At 37.1% G+C, this 24,298-nt stretch overlaps 5 protein-coding genes across 5 annotated transcripts; 2 read left to right on the forward strand and 3 right to left on the reverse strand.

Annotated features, from left to right (window-relative positions):
- Nucleotides 1–142: 142 nt before the first annotated feature.
- LOC309495255 (voltage-gated monoatomic cation channel TMEM109-like) lies at nucleotides 143–2,544 on the reverse strand. Its single transcript, XM_082164932.1, has 3 exons — nucleotides 1,990–2,544; nucleotides 1,144–1,246; nucleotides 143–1,055 (listed from the first exon to the last, which is right to left on the reverse strand). Exons 1-3 carry the CDS (start codon nucleotides 2,182–2,184, stop codon nucleotides 700–702), a joined length of 654 nt encoding a protein of 217 aa, XP_082021058.1. The 5' UTR covers nucleotides 2,185–2,544; the 3' UTR covers nucleotides 143–699.
- Nucleotides 2,545–2,799: 255 nt separating this feature from the next.
- Nucleotides 2,800–7,137, reverse strand: LOC309495262 (L-asparaginase-like). Its single transcript, XM_082164938.1, has 5 exons — nucleotides 4,565–7,137; nucleotides 4,297–4,457; nucleotides 3,549–3,632; nucleotides 3,265–3,427; nucleotides 2,800–3,121 (listed from the first exon to the last, which is right to left on the reverse strand). The coding sequence occupies exons 2-5, from the start codon at nucleotides 4,455–4,457 to the stop codon at nucleotides 3,017–3,019; spliced, it is 513 nt and encodes a 170-aa protein (XP_082021064.1). The 5' UTR covers nucleotides 4,565–7,137; the 3' UTR covers nucleotides 2,800–3,016.
- A 114-nt stretch (nucleotides 7,138–7,251) lies between these two features.
- On the reverse strand, nucleotides 7,252–12,440 carry tmem176 (transmembrane protein 176). The gene is made up of 6 exons (XM_082164935.1): nucleotides 12,063–12,440; nucleotides 8,778–8,888; nucleotides 8,567–8,623; nucleotides 8,193–8,339; nucleotides 7,974–8,090; nucleotides 7,252–7,583 (listed from the first exon to the last, which is right to left on the reverse strand). The coding sequence occupies exons 1-6, from the start codon at nucleotides 12,186–12,188 to the stop codon at nucleotides 7,557–7,559; spliced, it is 585 nt and encodes a 194-aa protein (XP_082021061.1). The 5' UTR covers nucleotides 12,189–12,440; the 3' UTR covers nucleotides 7,252–7,556.
- Nucleotides 12,441–12,519: 79 nt separating this feature from the next.
- Nucleotides 12,520–15,029, forward strand: LOC309495263 (uncharacterized protein). Its single transcript, XM_082164939.1, has 6 exons — nucleotides 12,520–12,677; nucleotides 13,263–13,381; nucleotides 13,535–13,645; nucleotides 13,873–13,929; nucleotides 14,017–14,157; nucleotides 14,379–15,029. The coding sequence occupies exons 2-6, from the start codon at nucleotides 13,295–13,297 to the stop codon at nucleotides 14,484–14,486; spliced, it is 504 nt and encodes a 167-aa protein (XP_082021065.1). The 5' UTR covers nucleotides 12,520–12,677; nucleotides 13,263–13,294; the 3' UTR covers nucleotides 14,487–15,029.
- A 115-nt stretch (nucleotides 15,030–15,144) lies between these two features.
- vps37c (VPS37C subunit of ESCRT-I) lies at nucleotides 15,145–24,166 on the forward strand. The gene is made up of 5 exons (XM_082164910.1): nucleotides 15,145–15,914; nucleotides 16,322–16,430; nucleotides 17,682–17,853; nucleotides 20,770–20,852; nucleotides 21,738–24,166. Exons 2-5 carry the CDS (start codon nucleotides 16,338–16,340, stop codon nucleotides 22,362–22,364), a joined length of 975 nt encoding a protein of 324 aa, XP_082021036.1. The 5' UTR covers nucleotides 15,145–15,914; nucleotides 16,322–16,337; the 3' UTR covers nucleotides 22,365–24,166.
- Nucleotides 24,167–24,298: the final 132 nt, after the last annotated feature.

Below are 24,298 nucleotides of genomic sequence, written 5' to 3' on the forward strand. Positions count from 1 at the left end.
GGAGATTCTGGAATTTGAGCAGAAGATTTGCATCTGGTTCAGATTAAATGCAGAGACCAATTTTTCAGTTTGTGATTTCTGACTTTAGGGATTTAGGCATTTCAGGCTTTTTCTTCTCCTAACGAGCCATAGACAAATGTAGTGGATTGTTCTCATGAAGAATTCATTTATTGGACAGGTTTTGTTAACAAATTTATTATAATGAACTGATTAAATACATTTTGTAATGTTGCCCTGTCCATCATTTCTATGAATAATTTACAAAGCAACAAAAAACAGATTATTTAAATGCAGCGTGAAGACATTTAGCAGTTCTCTGAATCTTAAAAGCCCCAGACACTGTAAAATGAACTTTTCTCTGTGTTTGACATTCAGTATTTGTGAACAATTAGACCCCTAAAGGCCAATTCACACCACACAGATAAACGCAATCGAAATCCAATGGCCAACGTTTGTGGGATGTTAATTGGCCTTTAAATGCCAGATCCAGTTGTGCTATGGGACCAGTTTACTTGATAATCAATAATCTTTTAACTAACTCTTGAAATATTAATGCACCCTCCAAGTTTAGACAAACAAAATGCACTTGTGGTTGTATTGCGGGGGGTATCAAGTCACAATAACATGCTGAATTCTATCCTTGGATTTACAAGAGAAATGGAAATTAAAGTTACATCTGGTCTGGTGAGGCTTTCCATATCATTCCATTTTGCTTTTCTCAGTCTCTCTTAGTCGTCTCTCCAGCATCTTGATTTTGTTTTCGAGGTGCGTATCTGGCTTTGCAGATGTTGCACCTATTCCTAACAGGACACAAACACACACCAGGCCTGCTAATCTCATCGCTGTGGTTTCTGCAGAGGCTCCAGTATGACTGAGAATCAATCCAAACATGCCAATGGCAAAGATGACCTTCAGCAGCCACAGAGCCTGCCTCACAGCACCGACAACCAAGCGCAGGATGAAGGATATTATCATATAGGCCACAACAGCCAGAAGGGCCCACTGAGTGACAAAAATCACTCCCTCCGGAGTAACTTTTTGGAAAGGTAGCTTGGCTAGATAGACACATGGAAAAATGTACATGTTAGTATGTGCTTTGGTTCAAATACATTTTAAGTAAAGATTTTTTTTTTGTAAAATTACCGTCAATTCCTGATGATTCCAAGATTTCCGTAACATACAGGATGACCGTGTTAAGAGCTGATGCCACTGCATCTGATAGCCACTTCACACCGCTTTGTAGAAACTGGTACCCATAAATAAAATACAATAGTGTAAATGTTTTTCCAAAAAAAAAACAACTCCACAGAACAGCACAAAGTCATCCAAAAAGCATCATGTAGTAATATCATATACAGGTAGCCCTGGAAAAGTATTTGGACACTACTCTTAGAATTGTATGAATTTCACTGCATTAGCAAATTATCAAACCATATCTGCAAAGCAAATGACACAAGTTCTGCTTTTCTCAGAACTAACCTCACTTTTCTTAACCACTTTGAACTGGTGTCAAAGTCATTTCACTGATATTTCTGATCACTTCAAGTTCACACAGCTGGTTTATCAAAGTAACCTCAGGTTTTCATCACATTACCTAACCTATATGAAACATCAGGTCTGGTTTGACCACCAGAAGGTTTCCAAATATTACATTGATTTATTTGCTTTTAAAACCTAATACACATATTTTTGTCAAATCCTTCGCCTTAGATCAGGGTTCCTCAAACTCGGTCCTCGGTCCTGGACAACTCTGCTGTCCTACACTGATCAAACACACCTGAGCAATCTAATCAATGTCTTCAGGATCACTAGAAACTCAGAGCTAGGTGAGTTTGATCAGGGTTGGAGCTAAACTGTGCAGGACAGTGGCCCTCCAGGACCGAGTTTGAAGAACCCTGAACTAGATAGATAGAGATATAGATACCAAAAAGCATTTACAATATGGAAAATTCTGTTATAAAAGACGGGTTTTCCACAATATCAGCTCACCTTGAGACACAGATTGACTCTGTTTTCGCCGACTGTAGAGACTAGGCAACTGTGTGCTTCCTCCGACAAACTTGTGATGATGGACCGCACATTTTGCAGGGGACCTGATTGCTTGTCCCATTCGAAAGAGTGACACAATATCAACTGATATGAAACTGAAAGTATAAGTGTTGTAAAATATAAACACCGACCCATTTTAAAAAGGTCACGTTAACTAGTCTACTCTTAGACACCGCTGACGTAGAATTATTATACGTGAGGAAAATGTTCTTCTCAAACGACGTGTTAAAGAAACAACTGGAAAACAACTGAACTGGCAACACAGTGTCCTACACAGAAAGACTCGAGACGCTGAATTCAGGCGTCTCCGCTTGGGGATTAGTAAATTAAGTTTTGGATGGGCTTTTTCCATATTAGAGTCAGATACATAGTCTTACAAAAGATGCCAGCTCTATCCATCAATAATAAACTTGAAGTTTACTAAACTAATCCATGAAGCGTTAATTTTCCTCGAGCAAATGCCTGCTTCCTTTTTCCTTCCTGGAAGGAGGAGCAACCCTGCCGCCTACCGATGACTAAAGAGACTATACGGTTTACATCATCCAGAAAAAAAAAACGACACATAAATTGATCCTATATGAGAATTGTGAAAGACTATTCTTAACTACGATTATAACTCTCACAACCATGTTTAGCCTTTGGGGGAATTTTGAAAATGCCAAAGAAATTATGTATAAATGTACTAACTGAGCAGTGTAGCCTACGTATACCTTAAAATTGTGAAAAACATAAAGAATAGTGTGCACACTATAAGCCAACATCATGACACACATTGGTACTGTCATAGATTTATTTATTATTATTATTTATTAGTAGTTTATTTATTTTTCCTCCTACAAGTACAGCAGATTGAGAGAAAAATACAAATTTACAAAAAAGATTAAATAAAAAGGTTTCTGATAAAAGACAATTTTTTTTCTATTATTGTTATTATTAGAACCTTTTTTATTTGTGTGAATGTTCTGCCTTAAACAGCAGATAGACGCATTGTGAAAAAAGGCTCAAAAAGAGCCATGATCGTTGTGTCATTTTGAGCATAATCCATGGCTGTCTGACCCCACACATCTCTCTCCTGGAGAAATGGAGAGAAAGAGTAAATCCAAACGTTTATCTAGTGTCAGTGTGTTTAATATTAAATCTGTTTTTTTAAATAAACATTTACCATTAACCACCTCATCCTTCTCTAATATTGTCCAATAAGAAAGTAGTTCATACCAGTGGTTTGGCTCCATATTCCAGTAGTCTGCCGATCATAGATTTATCTCCCAGATAAACCGCCACATGCATTACAGTGCGTTCATTATAGTCTTTAGCGTCCATGTCAACTCCTGATAGAAACCAAGCACGCAGCAGAGGGTAATCTCTGTTCTGTACCGCTCTGTTGAGTGAGAGGTTAAACAAAAATAAGCTCATTGAAATTATATTAATAAGAAACATGCATTGTGCTGTAAAATGTTGTGTGACATTTATGTGTGAGATACTACATGGTAAATGCTTACTGGATCATTTCCATGGCAATTCTCACAGTCTGTAGTCTAACAGTGACTCCTCCTAAGCTCAGGAGTTTAACAGCATGACACTGCCTAAAAGAAACACCAATACAGCTACAGTGACATGTTTGAGCTAAGCATGTACAAATGATTAATTTATGCCCCCAATGTTAGTTTGAATTACATTGAGTGAGAATTCAGCCTGAGATAATATAGGATAAATGAGCTGCTGTCAGTAAAGTGCTGCAGGGATGACATGTTTTTGTAGGCCTAGTTCCCTCAACATAAACCCAATAGGATTTTTCTGGTATTGCAGAAAAAAAGCTATGAGAGACTAACAAAAGTCAAGGTTCTTACACGTTTTGCACATCATGATAATGATGAACAAATAACGACACACATGAACACAACTTTTATGAAACTTGAAGTCTAAATACAATCGCCAAAAGTAAAAAGCTAAAGGCAATAAACGAACTTCAACACGAACGCATGACTTCAACGTCACCATCATTAAAGATCTGACAACTTTTTCAGTTTTTATTTAAAAAAATATTTTCCTAAAATTATATTATATTGCTAAATAATTTCTGTGTTTTGGCCAACAAGAATAGATCACCCCTACAGCAGTCTATAAAGCCAGACAGAGCGAACTCTAAATGGTGATAGATGAAATAAAAGTTGACGAAATGTCAGCTTAACTAATCAATGCAGTTCTAGAGTCTACAACCCATTTCGATCACATGTGTACTGTATGTACCTGTTTTTAATGGCCAAGTACATCGGGCAGTTTCCAAAGCGGTCCTTGTGATAAGGAGACATCCCCTTTGACAGCAAGAAATTAATCATCTCTAAATTCCCCAACTCACATGCTGTATGAAGGGGTGTGAATTCGTCATAGGTTTCACAACTGGCATCCATCTTAAGAGGTTTAAAAAATAAATAAATCACTTTGGGTATGAAATAGGTTGGAATTCAAAATATTTGCTGTTCACATTTTTAGTTTAGGAAATGTGAAGTTTAGTAACCTTCTCTAGGAGGACACTTAGTGAGATGAAATCGTTGTTTTCCACAGCTTGGCAAGCAAAAGAAGGAATGATTCTGTCAACGAGCGATTTCCTTATCTGAGAGACAGCAAGGTATAAACTCAAGCCTATAAATATATATTAATAAGTTGCATGTAAAGCCTAACTACATGCTATTACTGAAAAGGTGAAATTTGTTCTAAATTTGTTTGAAAATCAAGTCAGGCTGGAATCAAAGCTATAATGTTATATTGTAGGTGTCTGCACAGATATTCCTTTCAATAACAGTATCGAACAATATTCCTTTTTTTGTATTCACAAAAAAATCTTACGGCTAAAATTTGCTCCTACTGAGGAAATTTAGGAGCAATTCTTTAAAAATAGAGCCGTGTTGCTCCTAATTTTAGGACTCAAAAAATTGTCATCTAAGAGTAATTCACTTATATAATTCATTTTATCTAACGCTAAAAGTAGCTCCTTGACCTTGAACAGCTTAAAAGTCCCCCTGAAGAGAAACTCAGAAAAGATCCAAAGCATGCCTGCTGTTTTCAATGAGCGTTGCAACTGAGTAAATATATTGGAATATTACACTGACATCGACCTTTTAAAAAGGAATCACATGTATCGCAAAGGTGTTTTCATAGTTTTAAACGGTCAGTCCAGTTTGACTTTCTTTGTCTTATCTTTTGTGCTTCTGTATTTACATCCTGATGATGTTCTATACAGGTACAAAAAGCGTATGTGTATATACAGTGGGTACGGAAAGTATTCAGACCCCCTTACATTTTTCACTCTTTGTTATATTGCAGCCATTTGCTAAAATCATTTAAGTTCATTTTTTTCCCCTCATTATTGTACACACAGCACCCCATATTGACAGAAAAACACAGAATTGTTGACATTTTTGCACATTTATTAAAAAAGAAAAACTGAAATATCACATGGTCCTAAGTATTCAGACCCTTTGCTCAGTATTTAGAAGAAGCACCCTTTTGATCTAATACAGCCATGAGTCTTTTTGGGAAAGATGCAACAAGTTTTTCACACCTGGATTTGGGTATCCTCTGCCATTCCTCCTTGCAGATCCTCTCCAGTTCTGTCAGGTTGGTTGGATGGTAAACGTTGGTGGACTGCCATTTTCAGGTCTCTCCAGAGATGCTCAATTGGGTTTAAGTCAGGGCTCTGGCTGGGCCATTCAAGAACAGGCCATTGAAGCCACTCCTTCGTTATTTTAGCTGTGTGCTTAGGGTCATTGCCTTGTTGGAAGGTGAACCTTCGGCCCAGTCTGAGGTCCAGAGCACTCTGGAGAAGGTTTTCGTCCAGGATATCCCTGTACTTGGCCGCATTCATCTTTCCCTCGATTGCAACCAGTCGTCCTGTCCCTGCAGCTGAAAAACACCCCCACAGCATGATGCTGCCACCACCATGCTTCACTGTTGAGACTGTATTGGACAGGTGATGAGCAGTGCCTGGTTTTCTCCACACATACCGCGTAGAATTAAGGCCAAAAAGTTCTATCTTGGTCTCATCAGACCAGAGAATCTTATTTATCACCATCTTGGAGTCCTTCAGGTGTTTTTTTTCTCCATGCAGGCTTTCATGTGTCTTGCACTGAGGAGAGGCTTCCGTCGGGCCACTCTGCCATAAAGCCCCGACTGGTGGATGGCTGCAGTGATGGTTGACTTACTACAACTTTCTCCCATCTCCCGACTGCATCTCTGGAGCTCAGCCACAGTGATCTTTGGGTTCTTCTTTACCTCTCTCACCAAGGCTCTTCTCCCCCGATAGCTCAGTTTGGCCGGACGGCCAGCTCTAGGAAGGGTTCTGGTCTTCCCAAACGTCTACCATTTAAGGATTATGGAGGCCACTGTGCTCTTAGGAACCTTAAGTGCAGCAGAATTTTTTTTGCAAATTCAAAAACGAGCGATGAAGAAGGACACAAAAGTGGATACAGGCGAGACAGAGCACAACGTGTCATATTATTCTGAGAACTACGCCCACTGGAGAGTTAGCTTACAGAAATATAACTGACATTCGGATATTTGACTTACCAGTGACAAAATGTTTACTGCACACTATTTTTAGTGCCTAGGATTGTCAGGATCCCACAATGTATCCATTCTTCCAGCTGATGATTCACGTCTTATTGCTTGACGTAGCTTCTAAACGAAGAATTGATTTTATAAATAAATTTATTTATTTACTTTTCCCTTTGACTAATATTTCGTGTGCCAAGGTTGTCTTCTGGAAGTTGGCAATTCGACAGCTTTAAAATCAGTCTAACAACTCGTAACTATCACATAACGTGATTAATATTCACGAGCAAACCCTTATCATCGTAAGCTAATTATTCTATGGTCTTGTTATGTGACTGACGAATGGCCCTGAACAGAAACGGTCTTGTTTTCTAGCAATTTAGCAAACATTTACATTTAATCATTTAGCAGACGCTTTTTTTAGTGCAATAATATGTAAGTGCTGTGACAAGTCCCAGTTAGTCTAGCACAGCAGGCTAGGCCTTATTTTTATTTATTTATTTTTTATAAATAAACAGAATAGAATAGAATGTGTTAATGGTTCAAGTGTTGACGAACAAGATGCATATTTAGTCATTTCTTGAAAATGGTTCTGCTTGGAGAAGCTGAAATGTTCAGAATTGTAAATTGTAAATAAAATAAAACAACAAAATATTACCTTTAAACTTGAAATGTAACTTTAATAATAAAAAAAAAACCATATTTAGATGTTTATATTGATGATATTAGATAAAAAAATATATACAATTCACTTTCAATTCATTTTCACTTAAAATACAACAACATTTCAGTGCATTGCATTCTTGCACAGCATTACATTGGTTAAGCAAAACCACACATGTATATGAAGTGGATAGGTTAGTTTGAGGACTTCTGATTAAAATCCAGAAATGTGATACATGAGGAGTACAACTGTCATACATGGGGGTACAAATGTCATTCATGGGATGATCAGCATCCTACTCAGGATGTCTTTCACCTAGGGTCTGAGAGAAAGAGAGAGGAGAAAAATCAATACGGTGCATATTAGCAAACCACCTTTAAAACACTTTGAATTTGATCCTAAATGTTCTTAAAATATAACACAACATTCCATAGTGTTTGTAAAAAGTTTGTTTCCATATTAAACTTTTTTTCCTAATGTAATTCTGAATAGAAGTGCAGAAAAGAACACAAGTTTTCATGGTCATTTTGCCAAAACACTATGAAAACCAAACATTTGACATAAAATCCGATCAAGACTAAAGCTTTGTTTTTCTTTGGAATAAATCATCATTAAATCACAAGTTCATATGAATTATAGACAATACAAAATCAATAATATAAAATATTTAAAAATAAATAAATACATATAATAAACCATTTTTTTCTCTTACCACATAGTCCGTAAAGTTCCTCCTCTGATTATACAGTATAGCTGTGAAAGCAGAGGACAGTGCTGTCTGGACAATATTGACCACTGAGATGGTTATCTTCACTCCTGTGCTGAATCTCTGTTTTGAAGAAAGAGAGTACTTACTACAATATACAACTGTTTCATTTTCTTTACATAATATTAAATAATGGAACATAATGAGGGGGTATGAGATACATACAGTGGCATAATACTGTTGGTCACACAACTGGTCTGATCCTATATGGCATTTGGTTGCCGGATTGGAAGCAATGTCAACATAGTATAGGATAAGTGCAATAACTGAGATGATTATGGCCACAACAGAGACTGCCAAGCAAACAGAGACCTAAAGACAAGAGCAACTTTCATTATTTTTGTCTTTTTCATACCTGTAAGTGAATTGGACTTTGGAGACAGAAACTTTTACACATGTGCCTGCTTTTGTGAAGCCTTTGTATTTGATTATTGGTCATGACTGAATTACATTAGAATACACAAACTCTTTATGCTGTATCTAGATTTTGCCCTAACACAGGCTTGTTATAGTCCGTCCTGTTGTAAATTCAAACTCACTGTCTTCATGGTGGCCATTTTTTCCACTGCTATTGCAGCTGTGCCTGAAATGACAAACTGTTTGAAAAAAAAAGGAAAGAATAAAGTTTAGTGATAGGTCCATGGTTGGTGGATATGCAGAATACTGTACATTTCACAGAATACTTTGTCATCGCCTTTAATCCATTATATAACATCCTAGGCTTATTATAGATTTATTAGTGTGATTTACCATAAGGCCACTCCACCATGGCACACCAAAGTTAAGTATCATTGTGATCTCTGTAGAAAGCAGAGGTATAGAATAGGAGATGATCAGCAATCCTATTACTATCTGAGAGACCTATGAAAGACACAAAAAAGCAAGAAAAATGGCTCAGTAAGACATTTGTGCATCTCAAAGTAAAATATATAACTTTATAATTCAGTTGACATGAAATTTCAATCAGTTTGAGCTGCTATTAAGTTAGGGGGGGGGGGGGGGTACTGCTGCTCTCCCTGCTCTTATCCATGCTAGGCTACATGGATGCGCAGGGAGTTCTCGCCCAGAACGGAACCATACCGCCAATCCAAACTGTATGCTAATTATCAATCATATTTGACGGTAGTGGTCCTGACAGAAATTATATTATGTTAGCACATTTTTCACATTTAACCCTCTGGTGCCCTTTAGTCATTTTTGACCAGAAAACTTTACTTCATCAGAACTGTACAAAACTTGGGAAAGGTTTTTGGCACTTGCTATGTGCAAAAAAATAAATAAAAAATAAATAAAAATCATGGACATGATTCGAAAAGGTTAAAGGTATAGTACGCAATTTCGGAGAGGTTTGCAACAGCAAGCTAGCTTTGAAAGCATTAAGCCTTGTTTATACTTTTGCCTGGCTCCGCACCACGAGCTTCCGCTCTACGTAATTGTTCTCTAAACCATCAGGAAGCAGCGGTGAGAAGTAAGGTACACATGTGACGATGTTTGTTTTCTATTACGCTTCACCAAACCCAAGCTACAAAAGAACCAAAGAATCATGTAAAATCCAGTAAACCCTGAGATTATTACGTGACATTAAAACTAAATATATGGATATGAGAACAGATGTATAAAAACTAAATTAAACAACAATATTTTCTAATTTCATCAACCACCATTATTATTTAATTTCATGTATATTTTTATTAAACATGCTTATTTCTGCTATTGAAGGCTCATTATGTAGGAAATGCAGCAATTCATTTGAACAAGCACAAACTGTGTGCTGGTACAGACGTACCTGCTCGGCCAGAAACGGCTCGAAGTCATGCATCTTCGGAAGCGGAGCCGCACGCAAAGTTACAAGTTACAAGTTACAAAAAATGCCGTGCTCACCGCCACGCGAAATGGGGTCTCGCCCACACAGCAATGATGTAATTTTTGACGCGCACCTTCGCGCTCGTGCGGACGTGGCGAGTGTAAACCAAGCTTTAGATTCCACACTGCCTCTCCAAAGCCACGTCTCATCCAAAACACATGAACACACAGCATGGAAATACATAAGTTGACTAGCAGCACATCCTGTCATTCAGACCAAATGCAATGATTGGAAGAACTTTTTTTTTTTGGTCCTTTGATTTCCATATGATATGATTTTTTTATATTCAGATCACTTCTATTACTGATTGCTATCAGGATGTGAAGAGAGTTTCAACCAGTATAACAAATGTAGTTTATCAAACAAAAGCCTACCCTACCTTTAAATGGTCCTCCAAAAAATAGTCACACTTGTGCATTGGAAGTGAATGGGAGATTAATTTTATGTAGTGGAAAAGTTTGGTACTGCACCCAAACAAAATCTTATAAAAGCTCTTTTTTTTTTTGAGAAATCAACCTTAAATTTGGAACACAGTTTGTTTAGATTTATGGCTTTGATTTTCTCACAGTTAAGAGTTTAGAGTAAAACATGTTTGGGAAAATATATATTTCATAAAAACAATTTTGTGCTTTTTTTCACAATAAACTTAAAATTCGAAAGTTAACTTTTTTCAATTCAGCAATAATCTGCCAATTGTCTTCTTTAAAAAGTGACCGGACTTGTACTCTAAAGCATTCAAGAATTATGACAGTTTAAGTTGGAAATTTTCAGGTCTGTGCTCAAACAGTGCATGAATGGATTACACCTAATGCATAAATATAATTCAGTACCATATAATCCCATAAAAATACAAAATATTAAAAACAATATTAAAATGTAGTAAACTATTTCATAGAAATAATAATAATAATTTTTTTTAATTGTCATTTTCGACCACCATACAAGAGCACCAGATTAAGCAATAGGGCATTGTCATAATTATGTTTAGTTAGTTTTGTTTTCATGGACTTTTAGTTTGTATTCATCTGTTGCCTGTTTCCTTTGTTCGGTTTCCTGCCACTCATCAGTTTCCATGGACACTCATTAATCATCACAGCTGTTTGTCATTGTCTCATTATCACTGTGTATTTAAGTTCCTCTGTGTGCTCACTTCAGTGGTCTGGTATTGTTAGTGTATTGCGTGCTACACGCTGTCTTGTTGCTGTTTCTACACTTTGGATAATCTGAGTCTACTTTGAATTTAAATAAAAGTATTGAACTTATATTTGCTCTTCTCTGCCTTTCGTCTTCATCATCGGACTGACAATGCTACAGTTATGAGTTGTCATGCCAAATTGTGAATATAGTCATGTAATCCTTTTAGTTTGTAATACAGAATGGTCTCCAGTGCCTTAGTGCTTTTAAAAATGTACATCATATATCTTAAAATATTAAGGACGCAAAATGTTTTTGTTCATTAAAACTGGAATAGCGTATTGACCAATCAGAAGTCAAGACAGGAATTATCTGTTTTATAATATGCTACATGGACTATTTGTAAAACTATTTGTTTTTTATTTGTATTTTCCTTTAACATAATGATACTTGTATGGTCTATTTATTGGCCTTGTAGCCAAAATAGCTAGTGATTTAAAATGGTAAAAATGGACATTGGGCCAGAACTCCTGACAGCCATACTGGAAATATAGAATTTGTATCAACTCAGAGTTCAATAAAATTCTACTTTAAAGTCTTATGCTTGTGCCCTGTTTGTGTTCTTAATTGCCATGTTCCTTGAATCATGAGCCCCTAGACTAGAGATTTGGAGGACTATAAAGATATTAGGCTATTTAAGATTATATTTTTAGGCAAGGTGCAAACAGCAAGGATACAAAAAGATAAATTGGAAATATCCAAAATTGTGCTCACATTATTTATTTGTTGTTAGCAAATCTATTGGTCTTTCTCCTCTGACAGAATATATATATATATATATATATATATATATATATATATATATATATATATATTGCTTTGTGAAGTTCATTCATGAACTTAAACCCACAATTGACTACAATTTGACTTTTTTCCCCTTTTAAAAAAAAATAAAGTCTATATGCCAGAACACGTCCTGCGAGAATCTGTGCGGAGCCCTTTAAAATTAATGAAGCCATAACACGACGTTCACTCACCCCAAATACTTTGGGCTCCCCCTTCTCGATGCTGTCCCGCAAAGCTTTTTGTTTGTCTTCCAGCTTTTCCTCTACCCGACTTAAGCCAGTATTCACTGACAGGTCCGTCGTCACAGTCAAAGTCATCCTTCGTTTTCAAGTAAGTTAAGTTTTCAACAAGGGATAACAAATATACGACACGTCTTTAAAGTTACAGTTAAGTAATGTCAGGGCCACAAACTCAGAGCGAATGTTCACGCACAGCAGAATTCCACATGAATAAGTGAGATAGGCTGACCTAAAAAGTCTGCAAGGATTCAGCTCGAGTCGATTCTTTGAGCTGTTTGTAGTGTGCTGGCAGGACCCTTTTCTTCTCCTGTTGAGCAATCTCGCCTATAAGTGCGCAATAATTCCTTATAAAAGATCTGCGCTTCTTTTTTTTGTAGAATACAAAAACAAAAAAAGTTTCGACCCTCCCTTGCGTTTTTTTTTAAATGCAAGCATCGCAACGAAAAGGGGTCTGTCCAGCCCCCATCTCCCCATAGGAGCTTTTATTAAGTGTTTTCGATCACTTCATAAACAGCTCTGTTCCTCTCTGTCACGAGCTTACTAGGATTCACAGAAACTACATTCGAGGTGAGTCGGTCGTACATTATTTCAATGGAAATTACATTTGATTAGACAGTTAAGAATAACATATACAAGCATACTAAAGCTACATTTATAGTGTATTTTATGGTGATGTCTGAAACTAAAAAAGTGCACTTGAAGTGTGCAATGGTTTGCAGTGGTTACCATGCCTATTTGTGATTTTATGCTGTACAACTAAATAAATAAATAAATAAATAAATAAAAAGGAAGGAGCTGTTTTGGACATCTGGGCAGTCCAGCCCTCTGAAGGAAATGAATGTAGTGCAGTGAAGGTTTTTTTTTTTTTTTTTTTTTTTAACCCTTAACCTCTTCCTCTGCAGTGCTGTTGAGTAATCAGAATTGTATCAAGCTGTGCTGCTCTTCTCTCCAGCCACATTTTCTGTATTATATCCGCCCACTTCCTCTCCTCACAAAGATGTTTTTCTTCTACAGCATCTGTATTCCTGCAAAACGTTCCTTTAATCCAGGGGGATCAGATCATGTTTGATACTGACTTTCTCACTATTATTTCAGACTGTAGGGAGCCATTATAATCGTTGAACTGAACTTTGAAATGTTGCTCTTTTTCAGTACCTCGGTTGATTTTTAGCTGACTGTTGAAGATGTCAAGCACTCAAACGCAGTCTGCTGACTCGGATCCTCCCAAATTTCACCGTTTGTTCAAGTTTCATGACCCTGAAGTGGTGGCAGTAAGTGGATGTGGGCCAATTTTTTGTCATTAAGGAAAACAGATAATGGTAGCTTGGGATCTTTAGTCATCGTAACAGTTTTCTTTGAGATGTTTTTGTTGTTGAATATTTGTTTGAATTTTTTTCTCTCACCATATGTTTTCCCCTCTCTAGGTTATGGTGATATTACTAGGTTTGTTTCAGCTCCTCCTGACTATACCAACTTACAGCACCAGCATTGATATGAAATATATGTTTGTGTGCCCCCTCTGTATAGGTTCTGTGGTATGTTTATTTTATAACTACGATACAGTTATGCTTTGAATGATTGCCATAGTCTTATGATTTGCCAAAATGAATAAACACAAAATATATAAAATGAGCATACACAAAATAAACATTTACACACACATATAACATTAAGTCCCTTTGACCCTTTTCTTCTGACAGTTGCTTTAATGTGCAATGACAATTTTCTTTGAATTCTGATGTTTTTCTTCTTCTCCAATTAGTCTGTGATTGCTGGATCCTTTGGAATGGCATCTGAAAGAACTCCTAGGAAAGCACTGGTAAATTCAAGTAACTAAAGCTTTTTTGGATGTGAATTATTCCGACATACACATTAATGAGCAATTATGTGGTTTTCTCTCTATAAGCTAAACATCTGTCTGATCTCTGGTATTGCTGGCCTGGTGGGGACACTGATTGGTCTTGTTCTGTATAGTTATGCTGCAAATACCTCTCTAGTCCTCCCTCCTTGCTCACATGATTCTGGTTGTCCAGAAGAGGTTTTTCAAGTAAGTTCAAATTATTGATTGATTATGCCATTAGTCAGTTAAAAATGAATAGCATAATACATTATGTTCTGTGCTGTGACTCACATTATTTTATTCAGCATTAATGGAGAATGTATTTAGGCAAAAAATCGCACATTGTCGAATACTGTTATGTTTTTACTAAATATAAACTTCTCATTTTTACCATAAACTCATAACATTTTCTCTTTTTGTTTTGACAGAGTTTTTACAAAGCGATCTCTGGGCAGCTGTTGTTTTATGATATTGCAGCTTTGGTTCTTCATTGTTTCCTAACATTTTCTGCATTTAAAGGTCTAAGAAAACACTGAGATCATGTTATACACCATATACTTATCTTTGTTCATTTTACGTATGAGCAATTTTAATTAGTAGACTGCTCTAAACATTATCACTGCTATTGTCCTTGTGTGCTTTTTTTTCTTCTTAAAAATGTGAATTTACACTATTGTCATGTACAAAATACAGATTTGGAAGTTGTTGTTTTTTTGTGAAACTGGCGACAGTAGCTTGCTATACACTGTATTTAACCCACTACAGCTCAGAACGTAACTTGAATTGCTTGGCTACCACTTTTTAAGTAAAAATAATGTGTTGCCATTATTACAAACGGCAATGATGGTCTTTTGCTGATGAAACTCTGAAAACTCATAAAATCACAAAAAACGAACAATGGATGTAACCGAATATGCAAAAAATAAAATTAAAATAGTGCAGTTTTACAGTGCCTGTAATTACTAGCAATACAATTATTTTCTACTATGGGTGTCTCTAGTGCTTCTGTATGTAAATATGCGAAACAATTATTTTCTTGCTGCAATATTAAACTTTTATGTATATATATATATATATATATATATATATATATATATATATATATATATATATATATATATATATATATATATATTAAAAAACACTGTTGTCTGTGTGTTGAAATAGTAGGACCAACCCTACTGCCATGTCACATCACATTATGGAACATTCCCGTCACATCGGGGTTTCCCTTTCAGTCAGCTAGGACCACACCATGTAATGTGAAAGATAGGGGAGCATAATGGTATTTTCACGGGAACATGCGAATGCCTTTTAATAGTATACATTATAAAACCTTTATATAGTTATTTAAGCCATACTCTAAAACTGTATGCGATATTCCAGACAAGTAAGGGTAATTGTGTTTTAAGGTATTTTAAACGTATCTCACTTCCCTAGACAAAATCGACAATGGTCTCATCCAAAGATGGCCGCGATATCTGTCAATGAGAAGTGAAACTTTCCCTTAAGAATAGGAATATACACCGTGAATTAACCTTTATTTGCACTGTTTTGCTCGAAATGACATCGATGCTGTTTTACCGGAGACATATTCTTATGTCTTTCTGAGTTGTTATTTCGTCCGACGCCGTTTTGTATTCAATAACAACCCGCCTTGCCCAACAGCTCTCTTTTTAGTGAGCTAGCCGTCCAGCTAACCGCGGGGAGATTCAGTCTCCTGGAATAATTTCGCGAACATAATTCTACTCTGCTGCGCTAAATAACGCGTGACACCTCGTACCGATACTGCCTCGGGCGTGTTTCTCGCAGATAGCGGGTTTTAACGCTGAAGACGCACGCGAGGTAGTGCTAGTTGTCAGTCTCAACGCTTCCGTCTACATCTTGACGTCACTCGCTTCCAATTAAGTTTGATGTTTTTCCATGAGCACCCTGCGGAGAGGACTTTGATTTGCTTGTACCTTGTAAGTATTGAGATATTCTTTAAGATATAACAAGCAGTTAGAGGGTAATCTTGGTTTCAATAGCATAATTCTTCGCTATACTTTAAGTAGTCCACATGCACTGTTTGAATGACAGATGACTGCCATTGGTGGTCCAGATTACCTATCAGTCGTGGTTTCATATCCAAATTACACTTACCAAGTATTCACTGCTAGCATAGGTCAGCTTAAAAGGATCGTTTACCCAAAAATGAAAATTCTGCCAACATTTATGCTACTCGTTGTTCCAAACCTGTATGACTCTTCTGTGGAACACAATATGTCAATGCTATTATATTTTGATCATATATTATGAATATGATGAGTTGGGATGTAATAAGTAAATTATTAGTAACTTACAGCTTAGTAAACTTATTGTTGATTTCCAGCTGTCCTAGCAAATCAATGGAGAAGCTTCAAGACCTCAGCCAGTCCGAGTTGCAGAATTTGCTGGACAACTCGGAGCGGGTGGAGTCTATGGCACTGGAGTCTGATGAGGTAAGATGATGATGGATTTTTGTTACATGAATAGTTCACCCAAAAATGAAAGTTCTGTCATTTTTTACTCACCTTAATGTTGTTCCAAACCCATATCATTTTCCTTCCTCTGTGGAACACAAAAGGAGATGTTAGTAAGGGTGTTCATGCTCCAAAAAAGCCTTAGTCCTTAAGACTCGTGCACCGTATTCCAAGTTTTTTTGTTGTTGGAACAAGTAGTCCAACAGACCAAAGTCTTATCTACTAAAATTCTTCCTGGTCTGCCATACCGCTCAAATCTAAAGTTTGCAGATTAATGTTTGTTTTTCTAATGTTGATCGATTAAAAAAGGCCTTGCATCTTTAACCTCAAACCTACTGTTACACATTAGTATGCATAATATTTGACTATACTTGAACATAAAAGATATGCCAGAGCATTGGCGGAGCAGAATATTTTTTTGTGAATGATTGGTTTCTACTTCCATTATGAATGTGAGGTAAATGTTGTCTTTTCTCATCAGTATTTCGATGACCTATAATTTGCCTTCTAAAATGATTTGATCAAAACAATGTAATTAAGATTAAGTACAGAGACTTTGAACAGTTTCAAATAAAACACTACATTGGATTGATGTTTTTGGCCCTTAGCTATAAAAGTAAATGATCAGTGCTGCATTTCCCAAAAGTATTTTTTACAAGAAAATATTATTTAATTTATTAAATTACATAAATACATTAATGAATAATCATCTGAAGAATACTGTATGTTTTATACACAGCAAAAATAGCCTGTATTTGACCGAAATTCTAAAATTGTCTGCAAGCTGACTATCTAGATAGCATGGCTAATGTTTATATGGCTGCCAACGAATGGGACACCAAACATAATTTCGGTTTTAATAAGGTTTCCCCAATAAATAGTCAAAAATAAACCTGGTGTCCTCCATGATTCCTGTTCTTTCCGACAACAAAGCACTTGAACACGACAAGCTTGTAATCACAGCTTCAAAAGTGGGAAGTAGGAAATTTCAAATAGCACGTGAAGGCAGTGTAAAAAAATCACATTGAATTGTTTCATATCCGCTCATCTCGGTTATCTCATCATTACTTAATAAAGAAATTACCACTTGTCTCCTTCGCACCAACAGCCATCGTTAAGTAAACGTCCCAGTCTTGACAGTCCTGCTGAAGATATATTGTCCTTGTGGACTTCATAATGCCTGCAGCATTGTAGTTTTTGTCATATGTCACTATCTTTCTTCTCTTTCAGATTCAGAACATTCAGCTGGAGAGGGAAATGGCTCTGGCTGCCAACCGCAGTCTGGCCGAGCAAAACCTGGACATGAAGCCCCGTCTCGAAAAAGAGAGAGGGCGACTGGTGGAGAAATACACGGAACTGGAGGAAGTGAGGGAGAAATACAAACAGCACTGTGTCCTGAGAGGTAAGAGGGGTTGCGAAAAGAGGGATTGATTTGGGTTGCGAAAGTAAAGGTTTCAGAGAGACTGTAGGAATGAATGCGGGGTAAATTGATTGTTTTTAGAGCAGGTTTTCTGAAACCAAGAAGGAGAAGCGAGTAGTTTTGCACTGAGCTGAAATTACTCATGTTGGTAATGTGGATTTGTATTTTCCTAATTAAAACAGGAACCATTTGGGATTATCATGGAAAATAAATAAATTGAATATATTATAAACTACATAGCCTTTTTTTTAAATAAAGATACAATTACCAAATCAACCAACATTTTCAGATTTCTTTTTTATATAGTAACATTAATTTTATTCGCAAGACTTGAGTTTTTGTCATGTTTTCATAAATTACTTAATTTTAAATCTTTTTTCTTTCGTTCTGTTTTTGTTATACAAGTTTTTGTTCAGCTGTAACTAAAAAGTGTATATCTTAAAGTCTTAATGTTCTGTCTTTGGCAAGTTTTTAAATGAAAATTAAAACATCAAACAGAGTTTAGTTTAATCGTTCTGAACAAAAACACTTATTTGAAATGACTATTTACCTGTAACAACGTTATTTTATCATTCTATTTAATATTTTCATTTGGCAGTCAACTAATCATGAATTTAAATACTACGGCCAATGCAAATGAGTCGTTGACGCATCCAACGTGAGTGAAATGCCCGTGCTCAGCTGTTAAGTTATCATAGGTAAGTCGCAAGCATTAGCTTTCGGATCTCAGGAGTTTTTCTGAGGATATGTCGTCAACCGTTAAAGTATTAAGAAAATTAATGGCAGGTAATATCGTTGTGTGTTTTTTGAAACCAGCGAAAATTGCAGGTTAGTCTAGAACTGCTACTATTCGGAAAAAAAATTAGGCCCGTAATGTTTTTAAATAATTAAACACCATGTTGTCAAAGTTAGTATTATGGCACTTGCGTGTGTCATTATATTATTGACATTTTCCCCAAATCAAGCTCAATTTGAGTTTTTTTAACAATGAATATCTGAGATATGTATTTTGTCAGTGATTAAAGGGTTAGTTCACCCAAAAATGAAAATTCTGTCAGTAATTACTCACCCTCATGTTGTTCCAATCCCGTAAGACTTTCGTTCATCTTCGGAACACAAATTAAGATATTTTTGATTAAATCTGAGAGCTGGATCACTCCTCCATAGCATAGGCTTCTATGGGATCGAAACTTGCCGGCCCAGAAAGTAAGTAAAGATAATGTTTAAAATAGTCCAAGTGACTACAGTGGCTCAACCATAAGTTTATGAAGCGACGAGAATACTTTTTGTGTGTAAAAAACAAACTTTATTCAACTATTCATTTTCTTGTGTGTGGGCCTCTGAGTGAGTTCACATAATGAAACAGCGCAGCGCTTCTGTGTTGTACGTCAGCACGTAGGCTCACTATTGGCCGACGCTGGTTATGTGTGTGATGCGTGTGAGGTACAACCCAGACGCGCTGCTAAACATTGTTTTTACTCACTTTCTGCCGGCAAGTTTCGATCCCATAGAAGCCTATGGAGAAGTGATCCAGCTCTCAAATTTAATAAAAAATATCTTAATGTGTGTTCCGAAGATGAACGAAAGTCTTACGGGGTTGGAACAACATGAGGGTGAGTAATTACTGACAGAATTTTCATTTTTGGGTGAACTAACCCTTTAACGGCTGCATCCGAGGAAGTAAGTTCAGCCAACTTAAGTTTTGTACGTTTTACAAAGTTTTAACCAACTTACAGGCTACAAAGTTTATTGTAACAATGTGAGCGCTTATTTCATACATTTGGCCAAAATCGTGTGTGAAAATATGATGTGCTATGCACAGGCTGTATTGTTTATGATTAGAGGACAAACACCAGACAGACACTCTTTATCATCTCCTAAAATACATAAAACATTAGCCTTTACAAACATCGTGTTTTTTGAATATGGAAAACGCAGTATTTATTCAAAGAACCAGTTTTTTTATTTACCCTTGCCCTTCAAACAAGCAGAGACGGTCCAAAATGTGTGCAGCACTTCATTCACTATTGAGCCGGGTGGAGCTGCGAGGTTTAGTCACAAGCTCTTAGTATAAAGCTCTATTCAAGTTCTGGTATAAAGTATAGGCAAAAAAAGAAAGAAAGTAAGTAAGATTATGTTATTAACTGCCATTTTTTCCTAATCAAACCATTTTCGGAACTGTAATGTTACAGAAGGAACATTTGAACAGAAACGTTAAAATACTGAGTGAACTGATTGATTTGTTATTTTATTTTTTTAAGCCCTGATGGAAACTAATTTGAATATTCTAAAAGGGAAAGCTTAGGCATTGTGAAAAATAGAACGAGTTCATCTGAATGAACTTTTTGAAGGATTCCATTGTTAGCACTGCTTATTAGCTCAGTGATTAAGTGAAATTAAAATTACAGTGTTCTTTCGACTTTTGTTCATACTACAGTTAAAGTGCACTGGCAGTTTTCACTGTAGTTTTGGGAACCCTGGAACCCTGATCTTTTGAACAGACACAGGGATTCTTACTGGATTTCTAAAAAGAGCTTTTTGTTCAGCCAGAAAATCTGGTATATCGTGTGCATACATACGCCGGTCATTTAGTGCTGTTCTAAGAGCTTGTTTTGTTCAGGCACTCATTCTCCTCCCCCTTTTTTGCATCTGTGACATTACATCACACAGTTGCTATGTGTGGGGCTGGCCTCTTTCTTCTCTGTAGTCTCATTCTTCTTTCTTTCTCTCAGTTCATTCAATACCGCTTTTTCCTTTGTTTAAAACATTTCTAGCCAACTGATTTGTTTGCATAAGTGTTCTCATTTTTCAGTTTCTTACTCTGTTACAAGCCAACCTATTTATGTATCAGTTCTCTCTCACTTCTGTTTCTCTCTCTCTCTCTGTCCCACTTTGCAGACAGTATCATGGGGCAGGTGTCTCCGGAGGGGCTGTTGTCTCGTCTGCAGACAGAGGGCGCCAACACAGAGGCAGAATCAGAGGTTGGTCACCATCTTTTTTATGATCAACTTTTGTCATTTTGATGTTTGCGTTTTCACTGCTGGTGAAACTGCCAGGGTTAAAAATGTGTGGATAAATTATATTTAAATAGGTAAAGTCTGGAAACCTTGATGCACTCATATAGTGTATTTTCATATACACTAACCATTCAAAAGTTTGGAAACACCAGAGTTTTTTTTCTTTTCTTTTTTCTGTTCACCAGTGTAGCATTTAATTTAATCAAGGTATAACCAAAATAGTAATATTGTAAATTATTATAACTAAAATGAATTAGAATATATTATAACAAAAAAGAATAATATAAAAAAAAGAAAAAAAAGCTCATATTGAGATATTTTAAAATTAAATTAAATTTCATGTCATTCATGGCAAAGCCATCAATTCTGCTCCCAGTTGCATAAACATTGCCAATATGTTAAGACTGTGTCTTAAGTACTAGTATGACCAGCTAGTGGTTAGTCAAGATGCAATCAGTCTTACTTTTTAAGTTTCAAATTAGAGCAGTCTACGTTTTTACGTAACTGACTTAAATAAATGTGATTACTAACTTAGCAGTTTATGCAACCGGAAGAAAATCTTGTTAAGCAATCCTTAACATGATTCTTTGAACGGAGATCTTAAATAATACAGTATATATTTTTAATTTAAATAGCATTTCATAATTCATCTAAGGTGAATAAAAGTAGCAATTTCTTTCAAAAATATAAAGTCTTAGTGTTTCCAAACTTTTGTATGTAATGTATATTTGTATTTGAAGTTTTATGAACTACCGACTTCCTGTGAGCATTACATAATGTTATAAAATTTAGATATTGTGTTACCAACCCCACGGTTTGAGGATTTGAAAATCACTCAATCTCTTTCAGGTTCTAGCAGATGAGTTTCTGGAAGGTTCGATATCACTGGACTCCTTCCTCGAACGCTTCCTTTCCCTCCGCTCTCTCGCTCACACAAGACGAGTGCGCATTGAAAAGCTGCAAGAAATTCTCTGCCAAAAAAGCAAAGGGATAGGAGATGCTACAATGACATCACAACCCTGTGCCAATCAGGATGCTGGATCATCATCGCCGTGGCAACCACAGCAGCCTCAGCAGCAGCAGAGCTCCAAAATCAATGCACCCTCCAATGCCTCCAGTTCTGCCCTCCCCTACTCCCCCTACCCCGTTGCTCCCCCCTCAGCCTCCACAGCGGGCACCACTAACCCTAGCACAGCGTTTCAGCCCTACCCCAGCCATGGTGCTCCCTTCCCGCCATCGACAGGCTACTCTGCTCCCAGGCCTGCATTTGGTCCTCCCGCTTGCCCATACCCCACCCAAGCCCCATTTCCTGCCCCACCGTTTGGGCAGTTTGGTCCCACGCCCGCCACTTACCCCACTCCATACCCGTATGGAGGGTACAGCTACCCCACAGGCCCCATTGGGCCATCAACCCAATCACCCACAGCTAGACCGCTTTATAGGCCAGGTTTTGGGGTACCACAGCCATACTCCTGAGCCACTCTGTGTGTGTGTGTGTGTGTGTGTGTGTCTGTCTTTCTCTTTTTCTCATCACTCTCCCTCTCGTCTCTTTCCCTCCTTTCTCCTCCTGCTCTGCCTTTTCCCTACCCTCAGATTTGTGGTTTGAGTACCTCTGTCACATCCTCTTCCTGTCTGAGGCTTATAAAGACACTTGAGATTGAGCGTGTGCTTGTTTCCCCCATGAAACTTCAGGCAGAGACTCTTAAACGGCTCAGTTTCTGTCCATTTTGAAGCATGTTTTCAAATCGGTTTGCAAAAATCTCTGAAATATTGATTATGTTCAATGACAAGATGCTTGTTTTTGTCTTCTGACGACATTGTGTTACAGCTCAGCCTTATTTGGCTCTTCTTTCCAAGCATTTTGTCAACATTCCACTGAGAAAAACACGCCACACTACATGGAAGCGTTACTTTAGCCGTAGTCTTATTCTCTTGTCTATATCAATACTTGTTGACAACGTCAATCCAGAAAGCACAGCACCATTTTACATTCTATCACAGATGAAAACTCCTTAATAAAGCAGAGCTTATTCTTTATCATGAATAAATTGACAACTTCCACGTGTACTGATTTGAAATCCATATCAATGGGTGCAATGCGCCCTGTTACGAGTGCTTAGTGTACTAAAGCACCAATCAATCACTCCCAACCCTCTCGATACCTCTTTTGCTCCCTCTTTTTTCTTTTACACCCTTACACTCCATTTATTTGAAATACCGCTCGACACTGATCGGAAAGAATAGTCTCTAGTGAGGACAGTGTACTCAACAAATTACACTAATGTTAAAGGGAAAGCGGAGAACAAGGGGTATTAATATAGACATATCTATCTGCTATAGCACAGGATTTGGTGGGGCAGGTGAAGCATATCATAGCACAGAGCATATGCAAAGAAAATAGGCGCTACATAACATGCTTACGTTAGTAAATATAGCATTCAGCACCTACCGTTAAGGTAAAGAAAACCTTTTGTGGTAAAACTATGCAGACGGATGCGAGACTGCATATATTACACTTTAAATTTAGACACATTTGAGGCATTTGATGGCCTTGCACAGCCAGCCACCCTGTCTGTTTCAGAGAGGCATATTGCCATCAGAATCACAACGTGGTTCGGACTGGATTCGAATCAAGAGCGTTTACTCTAATTTTGTGGTTTGATTTGAGCCCATCTTCAGATTCTTCCTCATAAACACCCCACTAGCCTCCAAATACAAAAGTGTAGGCCTACCCAACAAAACGGCCCGTGCGTGTCATTATGAGGTGTTATTTAGTTCTGTAAAAGCCCCACCTAACAGGTCCTTGTTGGTCAACTGGAGGACCATGTGAATCACACTAACACTCCACACTTACAGCCCCGAACTCTTTGACAACAGATGCTGGGAGCGGGGCCTTCGAACTGTCCACTTTAGAATAGGTGTGCGGGGTCACTCTTTATTTTTGTACTTTAAAGCAATTCAAAACCTGAGGCATCCTCAATCAAGCCTCGGGTGGCTTTATCTAATTCATGAACTCAGTAATTAAGACTCAGGTTTGTAGCAAAACCCCCCATGTTTAGGTTCCCTCCCCAGTACCTAGAGCGAGGGAGAGGGGTGATACGACACGAGGATGAGAGGGGGAAAAATGGGATGAAAATTTTATTAGCACATTGATTTGCAGCATTAGAGGAAAGATATTCTATTGCATTGGTTGTAATGACTGTAGCCTGTTAAAAGTGTATTTTTATTTTTATTGTCCTTTTTTCGGGTGTGAATATTAAACTCTGAAGTTGATCTGATTTCTGCGTTGATTGGAATTTCTGACTTTTCGTTGTTATTATAGTTGTATAAGTACAAAAGTTTGGGGAAAAGAAATGAACGCTTTCATTCAGTGAGGATGAATTAAAATTCTTAAAAGTTCCACATTTTGA

The sequence above is a fragment of the Leuciscus leuciscus genome (assembly GCF_965113295.1).
Source record: "Leuciscus leuciscus genome assembly, chromosome: 3".
Taxonomy (NCBI): domain Eukaryota; kingdom Metazoa; phylum Chordata; class Actinopteri; order Cypriniformes; family Leuciscidae; genus Leuciscus; species Leuciscus leuciscus.